At 39.4% G+C, this 21085-nt stretch overlaps 1 protein-coding gene across 1 annotated transcript; it reads left to right on the forward strand.

Moving 5' to 3' along the window:
* Window positions 1–475: 475 nt before the first annotated feature.
* LOC115190929 (periostin-like) lies at window positions 476–20883 on the forward strand (the record flags this gene model as incomplete). Its single annotated transcript, XM_029748965.1, has 8 exons — window positions 476–577; window positions 4724–4881; window positions 5073–5237; window positions 7153–7299; window positions 7688–7829; window positions 16956–17168; window positions 19790–19924; window positions 20641–20883. Coding segments are annotated over exons 1-8 (1237 nt in total), but the record flags the coding sequence as incomplete, so codon positions are not given.
* Window positions 20884–21085: the final 202 nt, after the last annotated feature.

The following is a 21085-nucleotide window of genomic DNA, read 5'->3' on the forward strand; positions in this document are numbered from 1 at the left end:
ACTCAGGGTTGGTGTGTCTGTAGAGCAGTACTCAGGGTTGGTGTGTCTGTAGAGCAGTACTCAGGGTTGGTGTGTCTGTAGAGCAGTACTCAGGGTTGGTGTGTCTGTAGAGCAGTACTCAGGGTTGGTGTGTCTGTAGAGCAGTACTCAGGGTTGGTGTGTCTGAATAGTTTCAGTCTATAACATACTTCGGTCTAAAGCCCATTCAGCTCCAATACAGCTTAAATTGAAAAGTTATTTGTTTGTTTCACTTTGTGTTGTCCGCCAAAGTTGTCTTTAATAATTACAGTGTGTTCTACTTTTCTATTTCTGAGGCTGACGCCATAGTGCTTGTAATGGTGTTGTTTGAAATATGCCTGTTGTTTGATGTCTTCTTCCTCTTATTCATCTTCCAAACTCTTTGCCATGTTGTATTGATTTGGCCAGTGTAATGATTAGGCCTAACTTAGATACGGACTACTTCTCTCTATTATCTTGTCACGTAGCTAATTGCTGTCTTGTCTTTTCTCCAGGGTGGTTCTGTATGAGTGTTGTCCTGGCTACATGAAGCTGGAAGGCATGAAAGGATGCCCTGCAGGTAAGTGTCTACCAGGGGCGGACTGGCCATCTGGCATTTCGGGTGAAAGCCAGATGGGCTGGTCCATTTTTTTGTCTTGTGGGCCTGTCTTGAGTTTCTTGCACAACATGATCATTATCAGGCTAATAATGGTGGGCCTCAAGTGGTAAAAAATGGGCTGGTTCGTCAGAAATGCCTGAGACGATTTCTAGTCCCAGTTCGCCCCTGGTGTGTACTCTCATCCTAGCTCCTAACTTTCATCCTCACACTCCATCTGTCACCCTCATCCCCATCACACTCCCACTCCCCACCTCCATCTGTCACCCTCATCCCCGACACACTCCCACTCCCCACCTCTATCTGTCACCCTCATCCCCGACACACTCCCACTCCCCACCTCTATCACCCTCATCCCCGACACACTCCCACTCCCCACCTCCATCTGTCACCCTCATCCCCGACACATTCCCACTCCCCACCTCTATCTGTCTCCCTCATCCCCGACACACTCCCACTTCCCACCTCTATCACCCTCATCCCCATCACACTCCCACTCCCCACCTCTATCTGTCACCCTCATCCCCATCACACTCCCACTCCCCACCTCCATCTGTCACCCTCATCCCCATCACACTCCCACTCCCCACCTCCATCTGTCACCCTCATCCCCATCACACTCCCACTTCCCACCTCTTTCACCCTATCATGCATGCTTCCTCTATAATGCTATAGTAGCTCTACAGCGACTATAATAACTATACAGCAACTACTATAACTTTATCGCGACTATAATAACTCTATAACAACTATATAAAAACTCTATGGCCACTATAATAACTATATAACTCTATAAAAACTCTATAGGCAATATAATAACTCTATAGCCACTATAATAACTAAATAGCCGTTATAACAACTATATAGCCACTATAATACCTATATATCTCTATAAAAACTATATAGCCACTATAAAAACAACATAGCTACTATAATAACTATATAGCCACTATAAAAACTATATAGCCACTATAATAACTATATAGCCACTATAATAACTATATAGCCACTATAAAAACAACATAGCCACTATAAAAACTATATAGCCACTATAAAAACTATATAGCCACTATAATAACTATATAGCCACTATAATAACTATATAGCCACTATAATAACTATATAGCCACTATAATAACTATATAGCCACTATAAAAACTATATAGCCACTATAAAAACAACATAACCACTATAATAACTATATAGCCAATATAAAAACTCTATAGCCACTGTAATGACTATATCGCCACAATAATAACTATATAGCAACAATAATAACTATATAGCAACGATAATTAATATATTACAACTATAATAACTCTAAAGTGACTATAATAACTCTATAACAACTCTGTAATAACTATAACTCTATTATAAATCTATTATAACTCTATGATAACTCTATAATAACTCTAATTCAATTATAACTCTATTATAACTCTAACTCTATAATAACTCTATTATAACTCTAACTCTATTATAACTCTATTAAAACTCTATAATAACTCTATTTAATAACTCTAACTCTATAATAACTATACAACGACTATAATAAATCTATAGTGACTACAATAACTCTATAATAACTCTATAGTAACTCTTTAGTAACTCTAACTCTAATAACTCTATAACTCTATAATAACTCTATCTCTATAATAACTATACAGCGACTATAATAACTCTTTTGAAATTATAGTAGCTCCATAATAACTCTAACCCTATAACAACTATACAACTCTATAGTAACTCTACAGCGACTATAATAATGTTATAGCGACTATAATAACTCTAACTCTATGATAACTCTAACCCTATAACAACTATACAACTCTATAGTAACTCTACAGCGACTATAATAATGTTATAGCAACTATAATAACTCTAACTCTACAATAACTCTACAGATACTGTAATAACTCTATAGCGACTTTAATAACTCTATAATAACTCTATAGTGACTATAATAACTCTAAATTAACTTTATAACTCTATAATAACTATACAGTGAATATAATAACTATATAGCAACTATAACAACTCTATCTCTATAATAACTCTATAGCGACTATAACAACTCTATCTCTATAATAACTCTGTAGCAACTATAACAACTCTAACTCTATAATAACTCTACAGCGACTATAATAACTCTATAGCGACTACAATAACTCTATAACTTTATAATAGCTCTATAGCGACTATAATAACTCTAACTCTATAATAACTCTACAGCGACTATAATAACTCTACAGCTACTATAATAACTCTACTGCAACTATAATAACTCTAACTCTACAATAACTATACAGCGACTATAATAACTCTAACTCTATAATAACTCTAGCTCGATGATAACTCTACAGTGACTATAATAACTCTATAGCGACTATAATAACTCCATAGCGACTACAATAACTCTATAACTTTATAATAGCTCTATAGCGACTATAATAACTCTAACTCTATAATAACTCTAACACTATGATAACTCTACAGCAACTATAATTACTCTACAGCGAATATAATAACTCTATAGCAACTATCATAACTGTAACTCTATAATAACTCTATAGTGACTATTATAACTCTAACTCTATTATAACTCTATTATAACTCTAACTCTATTATAACTCTATTATAACTCTATGATAACTCTATAATAACTAACTCTATTATAACTCTATTACAACTCTATTAAAACTCTATAATAACTCTATAATTACTGTATAACTCTATAATAACTCTATTATAACTCTATAATAAGTCTAACTATATTATAACTCTATTATAACTCTATAATAACTTTACTATAACTCTAACTCTATTATAACTCTATTATAACTCTAACTCTATTATAACTCTATAATAACTCAAACTATAATAACTCTACCTCTATAATAACTCTATAATAACTCTATAACTCTATGATAACTCTATAACTCTATAATAACTATTTAACTCTATGATAACTCTATAACTCTATAATAACTCTATAACTCTATAATAACTCTAACTCTATGATAACTATAACTCTATAATAACTCTATAATTACTCTAACTATAGTAACTCTAACTATATGATAACTCTAACTCTATGATAACTCTATAACTCTATAATAACTCTATAACTCTATAATAACTCTATAATAACTCTAACTGTAATAACTCTACCTCTATGATAACTATAACTCTATAATAACTCTATAATAACTCTAACTATAATAACTCTAACTATATGATAACTCTAACTCTATGATAACTCGATAACTCTATAATAACTCTATAACTCTATAATAACTCTATAATAACTCTAACTGTAATAACTCTACCTCCATGATAACTATAACTCTATAATAACACTATAACGCTATGCTAACTCTATAACTCTATAATAACTCTATAATAACTCAAACTATAATAACTCTACCTCTATAATAACTCTATAATAACACTATAACTCTATGCTAACTCTATAACTCTATAATAACTCTAACTCTATAATAACTCTATAACTCTATGATAACTCTATACCTCTATAATAACTCTATAATAACTCAAACTATAATAACTCTACCTCTATAATAACTCTATAATAACTCTATAACTCTATGATAACTCTATAACTCTATAATAACTCTATAGTGACTATTATAACTCTAACTCTATAATAACTCTATAATAACTCTATAACTCTATAATAACTCAACAGTAACTATAATAACTCTATAGCAACTATAATAGTATTGGCCTGAGGGCACACAGTGTGTTGTGAAATCTATGAATGTATTGTAATGTTTTTAAAATTGTATAAAAACTGCCTTAATTTCGCTGGACCCCAGAAAGCAGCAGCTAATGGGGATCCATAATAAATACAAATACAAATACAGTAAGTCATTCTTACCTAGAACCATTGTAATATTATCTTCCCTCTGCTCTACCATTTAACAAATAAATCAAAAGATTGATAGACAATATTGTTGACCGTGACTGCCATCCACAGTGGCTCATAAATATATGGCACCTTGCACCTGGTGAAGGTGAGGATGTCCCAGGACTTCAAAAACATAGTAGCCTAAGCAGTATCTTCTGTCTACCCTCTCTCCCCTACAGTGGCTCCTATAGACCATGTGTACGGCACATTGGGCCTGGTGAAGGCTAGTACCACCCAGGAGTATTCTGACCTCTCTAAACTGAGGGAGGAGATCGAAGGGAAGGGATCATTCACCATGTTCACCCCTAGCAACGAAGCCTGGGACCTGCTGGACCCTGTAAGTAGAAGTAACTGAAGTCAGTCACTCAATCAGTCAGTCAGTAGTTTGTAATTTGCTAATTTTTTTTTTTAGTTAGTTTGTTCATTCGTTGGTTAATTAGTATATTTCAGATGAAGCTGCTTAGACAGTTATAGCTCTGCTGGTCTCGCTCTCTTGCGCTAACTCTCTCCTGTTCCTCCTATCTCCAGGAGGTGCGTAGTGCCTTGGTGAGCAATGTGAACGTCGAGCTGTACAACGCCCTGCACTACCACATGGTCAACCGACGCATGCTAACGAAAGATCTGAAGAACGACATGTATATCACCTCCATGTACAACAACATGGGACTCTACATCAATCACTACTCCAATGGGGTACGTAGTAAACCCTTAACTTAAATTCATTCAAAATCAAGTCAAATCAAATGTTATTTGTCACATGTTTCGTAAACAACAGGTGTAGACTAACAGTGAAATGATTACTTACGGGTCCTTCCCAACAATGTAGAGAGAAAGAAAATAGAGAAATAATAGAAAAGTTAAACACTGATACACGGGATTACCAGTACTGAGTCAATATGCAGGGGAACGAGGTAGTTGAGGTAGATATGTACACTGTAAAAATGTCTTGTTGTTTTTAACCCCCTAAAACCCTGACTACATTGCTCGCGTCGTGTGCGGGAGCATTGCAAAATAAATGTAGGAATCTATGTTATTCAATTATTGCACCCACACTGCTCGTGCGCGTCAATGAGTGTCTGCGTTGTCAAGGGCAAAATAGAAGTCAGTTCTATTTCTGACGCAGATCGCGCTGCAAGTCCTGCCTCTCCCATCTCCTCATTGGTTTATAGAAGCAGGTACCCACGTGCCATCTCCTCATTGGTTATACCCACGTGGGTGATTGAAAGACGAATTGTTGCCGGTTGTCGAGGTAATACTATGAAAGTTTAGATGCCAATCACCAAATAAATTAAACAATGAAAAAGCCTGGAAGGAGGAGAGATGACTAGAAACGATTCGGTTGACCGTTTTATGTGTGGATTAATTGTCGGAGTAGAGGACCTTGTGAATTTCAGGTAAAATAACAACTCAATGTTTATATCCCAGGACAAATTAGCTAGCAACAGCAAGCTAGCTAAATAGGACAAATTAGCTAGTAAGTGCAAGCTAACTAGCTAAATTGCCATACATGTTTAATGCTTTTCGACCTGTCCCCAAATTAATGTCATTGGTTCAGAGTTTGTTTTGATATTTGCGTGTCGTGATCGCGTTTGGTGTAGGGGGACAAAATATATTTATGCATGATTGCGCACAATGGCGCACGCGAACAGCCGGTTTTGGGATCCGTGTAAGGTCGATGAAATCGAATTCGCATAATAAAAAAATCCCCATAAAAATCTGTCAGTTTAATGTAACTTACTGATAGCCAGTCACCTGTATGAAAAAAAGGTACCATAAATAAAAAGTGCAGTATGTTACCGTAAAATATTTTACGGTAAGAAATACTTGTACTTACATTTTTGGTACCGTTTTTTTATGGCAATTTACAGGTAACTGAACTGCTAAAAATGCCCTGTAATTTTACAGTACACTATAGGCTACTGGTTGGCGTGAAAATACGGTTTACCTGTAAAATATTCATTTTAATAAGGGTGTCATTCTGACTGTTGTAAATCACACATCTCAATATACTGCGCTAACATACCTAGGATATTACATCAAAATTACAACATATTACATTGGAATCATAACACACATCATCAATACAGGCACATACAGTATCATAGCATCATAATTCATATTTTTATGCGTGGTTATTGTTATTTTTTTTTGAGAAACAAAATGTTCTTCGCTGCATCTCTACTAAAATCCACGTAAAAGATTGAAAGGAATGTGAGTCTTATTCAGTACTTATTGACTGGTTCAGTCAGTGTGCCCCCTCTGCAAAATACCGCTGGCAGATCTTTTTTATAAATAATTACGATAAAACATGGGCTTAAAAATTACGTTTAGTAATTCATTTGACATCTGATTTTTTTATTAAACAGAACAAATCTGAGGGGGCACATTCCCTATATGCATGACGCCTCTGTATGTAGTTAACCCCTAGCTAGCTCTTATCACTAGACTCTTGGCCTAGTTGTATTTATTCTGTCAACCCCTACCTAGCCCTAAATCACAGGCATGTTTATTTTACCTCACATCAATCACTTTATATCATTGTTATTTTCAGAGGATGAATGATTCAATCAATCATCCCAATTAACCAATCACCTCAATTCCTCTGCAGATCGTCACAGTGAACTGTGCCAGGATTATCCATGGTAACCAGGTTTCGACCAATGGGGTGGTACATGTCATCGACCGTGTCATCACCGCTGTGGGCAACACTATCAAGGATATCCTGGAGGTCAACGAAGACCTCTCATCCTTCAGCGTACGTACCTGACTGTAATCCGTCTCTCTTCCTTCAGCATGCATACCTGACTGTAATCTGTCTCTCTTCCTTCAGCATGCATACCTGACTGTAATCTGTCTCTCTTCCTTCAGCATGCTGACCTGACTGTAATCTGTCTCTCTTCCTTCAGCATGCATACCTGACTGTAATCTCTTACTGTAATGTGACCACAATATGACAGTAGCTAGTATTAATCTGACCAGAGAGGTTTTCTACCTTCACTAACTCTTCACAAAAGATCAGAACTGGGATTCCTGTGTAAACGCATCCAGAAGGTCTCAGATGGGATGGGGAAACTGTTGTAGGAGTAGAAGTGGGGATAGTATTAGAAGTAGTACAGTACTAAGTCTCCTGTCCTCTCCCGCAGGCTGTAGCCTTGGCCTCAGGTGTGATGGATAAAATGGGCCAGCCAGGTCACTTCACCCTGTTTGCTCCCACCAACGAGGCCATGGAGAACCTCGGGGCCAGCTTCCTGGAACGCATCATGGGAGACAAGGCAGTCATCGGAGGTAGCCAATCAGAATACCAATAACCACTAATCCTACAGTGTCTTCGGAAAGTATTCAAAACCCATACATTTTTCCATATTTTGTTACGTTACAGCCTTGTTCTAAAATGGAGAAAAAAATTACAAATCTTCAGATATCTACACACAATACCTCATAATAACAAATGGAAAACAGGATTTTAGAAATGTTTGCACATTTATTAAAATATTTTAACATAAATACCTTATTTACATAAGTATTCAGACCCTTTGCTATGAGACTCGAAATTGAGCTCAGGTGCATCCTGTTACCATTGATCATCCTTGAGATGTTTCTACAACTTGATTGGAGTCCACCTGTGGAAAGGTCAATTGATTGGGCATGATTTGGAAAGAAACACACCTTTCTATATAAGGTCACACAATTGACAGTATATGTCAGAGCAAAAACCAATTCATGAGGTCGAAGGAATTGTCCGTAGAGCTCCGAGACAGGATTGTTTCAAGGCACAGATCTGGGGAAGGGTACCGGAATATTTCTGCGGCATTGAAGGTTCCCAAGAACACAGTGGCCTCCATCATTCTTAAATGTAAGATGTTTGGAACCACCAAGACTCTTCCTAAAGAGTCTGCCAAACTGAGCAATCGTGGGAGAAGGGCCTTGGTCAGGGAGGTGACCAAGAACCTGATAACCTTCCCTGTAGCTCAGTTGGTAGAGCATGGTGTTTGCAACACCAGGGTTGTGGGTTCGATTCCCATGGGGGGCCAGCACAGAAAAAAAAAAAAAAAAAATGTATGAAATGTATGCATTCACTACTGTAAGTCACTCTGGATAAGAGTGTCTGCTAAATGACTAAAATGTAAATGTAAAAAATGTCACTGACAGAGTTCTAGAGTTCCTCTGTGGAGATGGGAGAACCTTCCAGAAGGACAACCATCTCTGCAGCACTCTACCAATCAGGCCTTTATGGTAGAGTGGGCAAACAGGATCCATTCCTCAGTAAAAGGCACATGACAGCCCGCTTGGAGTTTGCCAAAAGGCACCTAAAGACTCTCAGACCATGAGAAACAAGATTCTCTGGTCTGATGAAACCAAGATTGAACTCTTTAGCCTGAATGCCAAGCGTCACGTCTGGAGGAAACTTGGCACCATCCCTATGGTGAAGCATGGTGGTGGCAGCATCATGCTGTGGGAATGTTTTTCAGCGGCAGGGACTGGGAGACTAGTCAGGATCGAGGCAGAGATGAAAGGAGCAAAGTACAGAAAGCTCCTTGATGAAAACCTGCTCCAGAGCACTCAGGACCTCAGACTGGGGCGAAGGTTCACCTTCCAACAGGACAACGACCCTAAACACACAGCCAAGACAACACAGGAGTGGCTTCGGGACAAGTCTCTGAATGTCCTTGAGTGGTCCAGCCAGAGCCCAGACTTGAACCCAATCAAACATCTCTGGAAAGATCTGAAATAGCAGTGCAGCGACGCTCCCCATCCAACCCGACAGAGCTTGAGAGGATCTGCAGAGAAGAATGGGGGAAACTCCCCGAATACAGGTGTGCCAAGCTTGTAGCGTCATACCCAAGAAGACTCGATGCTGTAATCGCTGCCAAAGGTGCTTCAACAAAGTACTTAGTAAAGGGTCTGAATACTGAATACAGTTTTTATTATTTTAATAAATTAGCAAACATTTCTAAAAACCTGTTTTTGCTTTGTCATTATGGGGTATTGTGTGTAGATTGATGAGGGGAAAGAAGCTATTTAAAACGTTTTAGAATAAGGCTGTAACGTAACAAAATATGGAATAAGTCAAGGAGTCTGAATACTTTGCGAAGGCACTGTATGGCCAGTTTGTCAATAACAAATCACCTATGACCAGATGAACAAAAAACAATCACTTCTGGACAGGTTACCAGTAACCAATCACCTTCGGCCAGATGACCAATAACAAATCACCTATGTCCAGGTTATTAATAGTAACCAATCACCTACGGCCAGGTCACCTGTAACCATTCACCTATGGCCATATTAACTATAACCATCACACTTGGCAGGAGTTTTTTACGTTTTCAGTCTTTAATGGCAAGGTCATTTGTAAGAATGAACATTTATTTTCATATGATAAAAATAAACTGAACATTGAACCTTGATAAACAATGAACCAATGACCTATGGCCAACACTGTAAACCCCAATGTGCTGTCACTACCCAAAACTTTTGAAGAAACCAGTTACACTTAATATATCTGAGCACAGTTATTTAAAGTGAATTTGTAGTCATTATTCAAACCGATAGAGTCACTGGGACTCTGTAGGGGGTCATGATTTGAGTTGTGTAATAGCTTGAAAATGTTGAGTAATGCATCCAATATAATTTTCCAGTGTGCCTTGCCTTTTTGAGTGAATTGTAGACATACCGCCCATGCCTGTAGTTGTTACTGACAAAGACATGGTTATTGAATTATTTATTTTTTCAGTCATATGCATTCACGAAGTGAGTTCCTATGTGAATGTTATCATCATAATTAAACTCTTTATGACAATACAATACATATCTCATAAGCTTAACCCTAACTCAGCTTAACCCTAACTCAGTTTTACCCTAACTCAGCTTAACCCTAACTCAGTTTTACCCTAACTCAGTTTTACCCTAACTCAGCTTAACCCTAACTCAGCTTAACCCTAACTCAGTTAAACCCTAACTCAGCTTAACCCTAACTCAGTTAAACCCTAACTCAGCTTTACCCTAACTCAGCTTAACCCTAACTCAGCTTAACCCTAACTCAGTTTTACCCTAACTCAGTTAAACCCTAACTCAGCTTAACCCTAACTCAGTTTTACCCTAACTCAGTTAAACCCTAACTCAGTTTTACCCTAACTCAGCTTTACCCTACTTCAGTTTTACCCTAACTCAGTTTTACCCTAACTCAGCTTAACCCTAACTCAGTTAAACCCTAACTCAGCTTAACCCTAACTCAGCTTTACCCTAACTCAGTTAAACCCTAACTCAGCTTAACTCTAACTCAGCTTTACCCTAACTCAGTTTTACCCTAACTCAGTTAAACCCTACTTCAGTTTTACCCTAACTCAGTTAAACCCTAACTCAGTTTTACCCTAACTCAGCTTAACCCTAACTCAGTTTTACCCTAACTCAGTTTTACCCTAACTCAGCTTAACCCTAACTCAGCTTTACCCTAACTCAGTTAAACCCTAACTCAGCTTAACCCTAACTCAGTTAAACCCTAACTCAGCTTTACCCTAACTCAGCTTAACCCTAACTCAGTTAAACCCTAACTCAGCTTAACCCTAACTCAGCTTTACCCTAACTCAGCTTAACCCTAACTCAGCTTAACCCTAACTCAGCTTTACCCTAACTCAGTTAAACCCTAACTCAGCTTAACCCTAACTCAGTTAAACCCTAACTCAGCTTTACCCTAACTCAGCTTAACCCTAACTCAGTTAAACCCTAACTCAGCTTAACCCTAACTCAGCTTTACCCTAACTCAGCTTAACCCTAACTCAGCTTAACCCTAACTCAGCTTTACCCTAACTCAGCTTAACCCTAACTCAGCTTAACCCTAACTCAGCTTTACCCTAACTCAGCTTAACCCTAACTCAGCTTTACCCTAACTCAGTTAAACCCTAACTCAACTTAACCCTAACTCAGCTTTACCCTAACTCAGCTTTACCCTAACTCAGCTTAACCCTAACTCAGTTAAACCCTAACTCAGTTAAACCCTAACTCAGCTTAACCCTAACTCAGTTAAACCCTAACTCAGTTAAACCCTAACTCAGTTTTACCCTAACTCAGTTAAACCCTAACTCAGCTTAACCCTACTTCAGTTTTACCCTAACTCAGTTAAACCCTAACTCAGTTTTACCCTAACTCAGCTTAACCCTAACTCAGTTTTACCCTAACTCAGCTTAACCCTAACTCAGCTTTACCCTAACTCAGTTAAACCCTAACTCAGCTTAACCCTAACTCAGTTAAACCCTAACTCAGCTTTACCCTAACTCAGCTTAACCCTAACTCAGTTAAACCCTAACTCAGCTTAACCCTAACTCAGCTTTACCCTAACTCAGCTTAACCCTAACTCAGCTTTACCCTAACTCAGTTAAACCCTAACTCAGCTTAACCCTAACTCAGCTTTACCCTAACTCAGCTTTACCCTAACTCAGCTTAACCCTAACTCAGTTAAACCCTAACTCAGTTAAACCCTAACTCAGCTTAACCCTAACTCAGTTAAACCCTAACTCAGTTAAACCCTAACTCAGTTTTACCCTAACTCAGTTAAACCCTAACTCAGCTTAATCCTAACTCAGTTTTACCCTAACTTAGTTTTACCCTAACTCAGTTTTACCCTAACTCAGTTAAACCCTAACTCAGTTAAACCCTAACTCAGTTAAACCCTAACTCAGTTTTACCCTAACTCAGTTAAACCCTAACTCAGTTTTACCCTAACTCAATGGTCTGAAACTCATGGTTTACCCTAACTCAGTGGCCTGCATCTCATGGTTTACAGGCCTCATCAGGCCTGCAAGTAAAGTTCAAAATTCCACAAACTTTCCCAAAATTCCCAGATAAATATATATTTTTTAATCCTGGTTGAGGGATTTTCCAAAAAGGATTTCTAGAAAACCTGGGAAATATACTACATTTTGACACCCTATCTGCAAGTTACATTATGCTGGCTTGCAAATTGATTTGTAATTCCTATTGGAATCCAGCCAGAGTTAGGCTATCCAACAGTTTAACCACCCTGAAACCTGTATTCACAGTGACTGCTAGGGTTAGGAGGAGATACAGGAGCAAGATCTCCAGAGACACACACAGGAGCACACACAAGATCTCCAGAGACACACACAGGAGCACTCACAGGAACACACACAGGAGCACTCACAGGAGCACACACAGGAGCACTCACAGGAGCACTCACAGGAGCACACACAGGAGCACACACAGGAGCACACACAGGATCCCCAGAGACACACACAGGAGCACACACAGGAGCACACACAGGAGCACTCACAGGAGCACACACAGGAGCACACACAGGAGCACTCACAGGAGCACTCACAGGAGCACACACAGGAGCACACACAGGAGCACACACAGGAGCACTCACAGGAGCACACACAGGAGCACACACAGGAGCACACACAGGAGCACTCACAGGAGCACTCACAGGAGCACACACAGGAGCACTCACAGGAGCACTCACAGGAGCACACACAGGAGCACACACAGGAGCACACACAGGAGCACACACAGGAGCACACACAGGAGCACTCACAGGAGCACACACTCATACGTTGGAAAAATGCTCATCTCCACTCTGTGCTTGCCGCTCAGTCACTGGTTAGCCAGCGCTAACTGTTAGCATGTAGTGCCTTTGTTGTGTCCATATACAGATTGCCAGATCACTGTGCACACACACACAAACTTACCACATCAGCCTTAGATTCTTAGACAGTTCGCAAACAATGATGCTAACCACAGACGGGTGGGCAAGCTGTCCAAAGTCAAGAAGGGCTGGAGCCTGTCTTTCTCTGTCCGCATCCCAAATGGAACCCCTTATTACCTATACAGTGCACTACTTATAACCATAAATCATAGGGCTCTGGTCAAAAGAAGTGCACTATATAGAAAACGGGGTGTCATTGGGGAGTGTATCTCTCTCTCTCTCTCTCTGACTATGTCAGCACCGTGGTGTGTGTTGGGTAACAGTCATAATGTCCTCATTGCTCTGTGAGGTCTGTGGGTTTGTCAGGATTGTTAGGCCTGTAATAGAGACTGGGTCTGCTAGTCTCAGTGCCAGCTCTCCCCAGACAAATGGGTTGCATCCCAACTGGCATCCTATCCCCTATATACAGTAGAGCCCTTCTGGCTTTGGTTGAAAGTAGTGCACGATATTAGGGAATAGGGTGCCATAGGGCCCTGGTCTAAAATAGTGCACTATATAGGGAATAGGGTGCCATAGGGCCCTGGTCTAAAGTAGTGCACTGTACAGGGAATAGGGTTCCATCTGGGATGCATACCTGAACCGTTTAACAGTTGGTCTGTAATCCCATATCTAAATGTTGACAGGACTGTCTAAATATGTCCTGGAAGACAGAAGTGAGGACTCTTAGATCATGGACACATTTCAGCTTGTCACATTCACTCACACTGTGATGTGAGAGGCTGACTGGCCGACGCTTGGTGTGTGTGTGTGTGTGTGTGTGTGTGTGTGTGTGGTGTGTGTGTGTGTGTGTGTGTGTGTGTGTGTGTGTGTGTGTGTGTGTGTGTGTGTGTGTGTGTGTGTGTGTGTGTGTGTGTGTGTGTGTGTGTGTGTGTGCAGATCTTGAGGTGTAGCATAATTGAAACAGAACCTGCTAATTTAGCATAAAGTTTCACTGCAGTTTCATTGCTGGCAGCTCCATCCAACTAGCAAAACACCATGGGTCTCCAAGTGAACTCAGACAGACTGTTCCTTTGTGATCTGATCAGCAGCAGAGATCACAGCTCCCAGACAATAATTGGGTTGCCAGGGCCTACAGGGCGCAAGCCATCAGGCAACGGCCCCATTCCAATCTGAGTATCAGAGGGAAGGGATGTGGGGAAGTTACTGGTATTCTGGAATGGAATCATCCCCCAGAGGAAGAATAAGATCAAGGCTGGTCTCTCTCTCTCTCTCTCTCTCTCTCTCTCTCTCTCTCTCTCTCTCTCTCTCTCTCTCTGTCTCTGTCTCTGTCTCTGTCTCTCTCTGTCTCTCTCTGTCTCTCTCTGTCTCTCTCTGTCTCTCTCTCTCTCTGTCTCTCTCTCTCCTCTCTCTCTCTCTCTCTCTCTCTCTCTCTCTCTGTCTCTCTCTGTCTCTCTCTGTCTCTCTCTCTGTCTCTCTCTCTGTCTCTCTCTCTGTCTCTCTCTCTCAAACAATCACCTATTTATTGTTAGAGCTGTTCAAATCTGAGAGAAACCAGAGCTTATGATGTCACCTTGTGGAACAACCAACCAACCACTGGCCAAACGGAACATCCTGAACAGACTGACTGTCCTGGTCTGGTCTGACCTTGGCCCGTATTTTCACACAGTCATAGTGTCCTGTCCTGTCCTGTCCTACAGATCTTAAAAAGGCCTCTCAACATTTTCAAGCTATTACAACTCAAATCGTGACCCCCTACAGAGTCCCAGTGACTCTATCGGTTTGAATAATGACTACAAATTCACTTTAAATAACTGTAAAATGGTTTTCTAATGATCAATTAGCCTTTTAAAATGATACACTTGCATTAGCTAACACAACGTGCCATTGGAAAAGAGGAGTGATGGTTGCTGATAATGGGCCTCTGTACGCCTTTTCCAGCTACAATAGTCATTTACAACATTAACAATGCCTACACTGTATTTCAGATTAATTTGATTTTATTTTAATGGACACATTTTTTTGCTTTTCTTTCAAAAACAAGGACATTTCTAAGTGACCCCAAACTTCTGAACAGTAGTGTGTGTATATATATATTTATATATATATATATATTAGAATTATTTTCTTGAATTTTTTAAGGAATATTACTAACAACAACACATGAAATTGGCCCAAGGGATCCGTGGAATAATTTTAGAGGGTTTTAATACGATACAATTATATATTATTAATCTCCAATGTATGTTGTTAACCCTGGGCAACATGGGCCTCACAGGGATATTGGTTTCCACAATACTCCACAAATTATACATTGTTTCACTGTAATTGAAGCTTTAAAACTGTTTTCTTTCTGCCTCATAAAAGAAGAGAATTACAGGATATGATGTGACTCAGCACATGGATTCTGTTTTATGTAGCAAAATGTGAAATGTTTTTTTTTTATTTTTTACATTGGATAAAAGTAGAGACTCAGAGCTAGAAAATGGTATGTTATACACTGTATTTGTGGAGCAATGGGAAAGTAATTCTGCTTTGAAAGTCTATCAACTTGTAAACTCTCTTTTGAGAAAATGGCCTTTGAATGTTTTGGTATCAAGTGAAGGTCTCCTCTTTGTCTACACCCATTCAGCATCGTTCACACCCTCTTAAGCTTTAGCCCCACCCATCTCGTTTTGCTCTCGGAGCGTTCAGAGCACACCCTTGATGCTGTGGCCGATGATTTGTTTACCTCTGGATAACATGAAAACAGCCTAACCAGCTCTGCTGGCAACAATTTCATTACACATTTTTGCAGACGTTTACTGACACCGGCCATATTCAATGGGTGTTGTACACACGTCACATAACGTTGGCTAACAAGCCAGCCAGCTAGCTAACATTAGCTAGTAAAACAACAATGAACAAAGTGCCAACAATGCCTAACATTAGGCTCTAACTAGAAAAGCAAACAGCTCTGGGAAATGAATAAAAACGTTCGCTAGGGAGCCAGCCAGCTAACGTTAGCTAGCTAGCTAACTGTACACTTTAGCTTATGACATGTAGCTAGCTAGCTAGGTAAACAATGAACCTAGCTAGGTAAACAATGTACCTAGCTAGGTAAACAATGAACCTAGCTAGGTAAACAACATTTAAGATCACATACGTCACGTAACGTTAGCTAACGAGCCAGCCAGCTAACTTTAGCTAGTTAAACAACAACAACAATAGACGTGTGTTATTAAGGCACACGAAAGTTCACATGTTCGAGAAAGCATTTCTGCCAAAAAACATATTTTGATCCCAAAAAATGTTTTTACGTTCAAGCGAATCTCCTGTGAAGTCGTGACTTGCAACATACACGTAGTTTCCTGAATCGGGTCACATATTAGCTTTAAAGCTGCAACAACAACCCAAATCACTCACATGCCAAAATGTGTAGAATTGCAGGAAATAGGCTTGAAAACTGCAACATTTTCTCTCTGATGCCAAGAAGATGGCCTTTAAAATGTTCCTTCCCAAGGTCAGAGACTTGGTTTGTCCGGCCATGCGCTGCCAAAGTCAAATTAAAACTCCTTGCATGCTATTTTTATCTCACTTGTGTTCTGATTATGAGGTAGTCCCTGCTAAATGTAATATCAGAAAAAGTGTCAAAAAGTTATAACCCTATTCCTCCTTTCCACCTCTCTCCTCTCCTCTCCTCTCCTCTCCTCTCCCACTCCTACTCCTAATCCTACTCCTACTCCCTCTCCCTCTCTCTCTCTTTCCCATAGCACTGGTGAACTACCACCTGTTAAACAGTGTGCAGTGCTCTGAGGCCATCATGGCTGGGTCTGTGTACGAGACAGCGGAGGGCAGCACCATTGAGATTGGCTGTGACGGAGACAGCCTGACGGTCAACGGTATCAAGATGGTCCTGAAAAAAGACATTGTCACCTCCAACGGAGTCATCCACCTCATCGACAAGGTCCTCATACCTGACTCAGGTAAGATCTTATTTCCGTGACGATAACCTTTAAATCCATGTAGTAGGCCTTCATAGTGAGACACTGAAAGAGATTCCAGAAACGTTGCCTAATCTAAAAGCCAACCCCTAACTCAATTAATCAATCAATCAAATGTATTTAAAAAAGCCTTTTTTTACATCAGCACTTGTCTGTCACAAACTGCTTTACAGACACTCAGCCTAAAGCCCTAAAGATCAAGCAAAGCAATGATGCAGAATTACAGTGGCTAGGAAAAAAAGTCCCTGGAAGGCAGGAACCTAGGAAGAGACCTAGAGAGGAACCAGAATCTGAGGCGTGGCCAGTCCCTCTTCTGTCTGCAGCAGAAGTAATTTCTCTTGGATATGAATGGATTTGTTTACATCCCTGTTAGTAAGCATTTCTCCTTTGCCAAGATAAACCATCCACCTGACAGGTGTGGAATAACAAAAAGATGATTCAACAGCTTGATCATTACACAGGTGCACCTTGTGCTGGGGACTATAAAAGGCCACTCTAAAATGTGTGGTTTTGTCACACAACACAATGCCACAGAGTTTTGAACGAGCGTGCAATTGACATGCTGACTGTAGGAATGTCCTTCAGAGCTGTTGCTAGAGATTCGTCTGAGACCAGCCACCCGGAAAGCTGATGAAACTGAGGAGTATTTCTGTCTGTAATAAAGCCCTTTTGTGGGGAAAAAAACTCATTCTGATTTGCTGGGCCTGGCTCCCAAGTGGGTGGGCCTATGCCATCCCAGGCGCTCCATGGCTGAGCCCCTGCCCAGTCATGTGAAAGCCATAGATTAGGGTCTAATAAATCCATTTCAATTGACTGATTTCCTTTTATGTACTGTAACTCCCCCTCCTCTCCCCTGTAACTATTCCCCAGGTTGTTGCTGCAAATGAGAACGTGTTCTCAGTCAACTTACCTGGTAAAATAATGGATACATTTTTTTTTTAATTAAATAAAATAAATAAATAAATAAAATAAACTCAGTAAAATCGTTGAAATTGTTGCGTTTATATTTTTTGGTAACAGTATACAAGTCCAGGCTTTTTTGTTAACCTTTATTTAACTATGTTAGAGTCTCATTGAGATAAATTAACCTTTATTTAACTATGTTAGAGTCTCATTGAGATAAATTAACCTTTATTTAACTATGTTAGAGTCTCATTGAGATAAATTAACCTTTATTTAACTATGTTAGAGTCTCGTTGAGATAAATTAACCTTTATTTAACTATGTTAGAGTCTCGTTGAGATAAAGTAACCTTTATTTAACTATGTTAGAGTCTCGTTGAGATAAATTAACCTTTATTTAACTATGTTAGAGTCTCATTGAGATAAATTAACCTTTATTTTACTATGTTAGAGTCTCATTGAGATAAATTAACCTTTATTTAACTATGTTAGAGTCTCATTGAGATAAATTAACCTTTATTTAACTATGTTAGAGTCTCGTTGAGATAAATTAACCTTTATTTAACTATGTTAGAGTCTCGTTGAGATAAATTAACCTTTATTTAACTATGTTAGAGTCTCGTTGAGATAAATTAACCTTTATTTAACTATGTTAGAGTCTCATTGAGATAAATTAACCTTTATTTTACTATGTTAGAGTCTCGTTGAGATAAATTAACCTTTATTTAACTATGTTAGAGTCTCGTTGAGATAAATTAACCTTTATTTAACTATGTTAGAGTCTCATTGAGATAAATTAACCTTTATTTAACTATGTTAGAGTCTCGTTGAGATAAATTAACCTTTATTTAACTATGTTAGAGTCTCGTTGAGATAAATTAACCTTTATTTAACTATGTTAGAGTCTCATTGAGATAAATTAACCTTTATTTAACTGTTAGAGTCTCGTTGAGATAAATTAACCTTTATTTAACTATGTTAGAGTCTCGTTGAGATAAATTAACCTTTATTTAACTATGTTAGAGTCTCGTTGAGATAAATTAACCTTTATTTAACTGTTAGAGTCTCATTGAGATAAATTAACCTTTATTTAACTATGTTAGAGTCTCATTGAGATAAATTAACCTTTATTTAACTGTTAGAGTCTCGTTGAGATAAATTAACCTTTATTTAACTATGTTAGAGTCTCTTTGAGATAAATTAACCTTTATTTAACTATGTCTCATTGAGATAAAAAAAACTATTTTTCCAGAGAGACCTTTATAAGGGTTTAGTGTTCATTCCAAAGAGACCTGGGTAAGGGTTTAGGGTTCATTCCAGAGAGACCTGGGTAAGGGTTTAGGGTTCATTCCAGAGAGACCTGGGTAAGGGTTTAGGGTTCATTCCAGAGAGACCTGGGTAAGGGTTTAGGGTTCATTCCAGACAGACCTTTATAAGGGTTTAGTGTTCATTCCAGAGAGACCTTTATAAGGGTTTAGTGTTCATTCCAGAGAGACCTGGACAAGGGTTTAGGGGCTAAAATGGACACCTGTAAGCTTGTGGTAATGCTTTATTAGCAAGCCAAGGAAGTGATGCAGCTGGTTGCTCTTTAGGTTTTAGAGTGTGTTGTTGTTGATGTTGTTGTTTATGTGCAAGTGTGTGTGTGTTATTGTTGTTGATGTTCTACCTGAAGTTTATGTGTGTGTGTTGTTCCACTTCAAGCCAAGGAGGTGATGGAGCTGGTTGGTGAATCCCAGAGCACCTTCAGTGACATGGTGTCAGAGCTCGGCCTATCAGCTGCCATGAAGCCAGAGACAGAGTACACGCTATTGGCTCCTCTCAACCCTGCATTCTCTGGTGAGTACACGCTATTGGCTCCCCTCAATCCTGCTTTCTCTGGTGAGTACACGCTATTGGCTCCCCTCAATCCTGCTTTATCTGATGAGTAGACGCTATTGGCTCCCCTCAAACCTGCTTTCTCTGGTGAGTACACGCTATTGGCTCCCCTCAATCCTGCTTTATCTGGTGAGTACACGCTATTGGCTCCCCTCAACCCTGCTTTCTCTGGTGAATACACGCTATTGGCTCCCCTCAACCCTGCTTTCTCTGGTGAATACACGCTATTGGCTCCCCTCAACTCTGCTTTCTCTGGTGAATACACGCTATTGGCTCCCCTCAACTCTGCTTTCTCTGGTGAGTACACGCTATTGGCTCCCCTCAAACCTGCTTTCTCTGGTGAGTACACGCTATTGGCTCCCCCCCAAACCTGCATTCTCTGGTGAGTACACGCTATTGGCTCCCCTTAACCTACATAGCACATAACAGACTCTTTTTGACTGAAAGCTTGAAGCCTAAGAACCTACGCCCAGCAATTTCAGCCTGTAATTTAAGCACTAGGTTTAGAGTTGTTGAATAAACCCTGTTTTGGTCTAGGGAAACACAATGGAAATGTACTAGGAACTCCTCTGGCTCTAAGTTCAAGCCTAGATCTTTAAATTCTGAGAAATGTTAATAAAAAAACCTAGAATGAGTATCAATAAGTGTATATACAGTATGTCCCCTTTGTGTTCCAGATGAGGTGATGTCTATAGACCAGAGTATGCTCAAGGTGATCCTAGAGAACCACATCCTGAAGTTAAAACATACATTGAGTGAACTCTACAATGGACAACTGCTAGAGACCATATCTGGAAAGCAATTGCGTGTCTTCGTCTACCGAACAGTGAGTGTGTGTGTGTGTGTGTGTGTGTGTGTGTGTGTGTGTGTGTGTGTGTGTGTGTGTGTGTGTGTGTGTGTGTGTGTGTGTGTGTGTGTGTGTGTGAGACAATGAGAAACAAAACAAAAACAAAAAAACAGGTTGAGAGGAAAAACTAAGAAAAAAATATATATAGAGAGAGAATGGCAGATAGACAGAAAGACAATACATTGGCTGCACACTGTGTAAATGTATAGTCATTACCAAGTGTATTACTAAGTGTTAACAACATAATGCCTGTTCTTTCAAGTTTATAACAACAT

Source organism: Salmo trutta, unplaced genomic scaffold (assembly GCF_901001165.1).
Source record: "Salmo trutta unplaced genomic scaffold, fSalTru1.1, whole genome shotgun sequence".
In the NCBI taxonomy this organism is placed as follows: Eukaryota; Metazoa; Chordata; class Actinopteri; order Salmoniformes; family Salmonidae; genus Salmo; species Salmo trutta.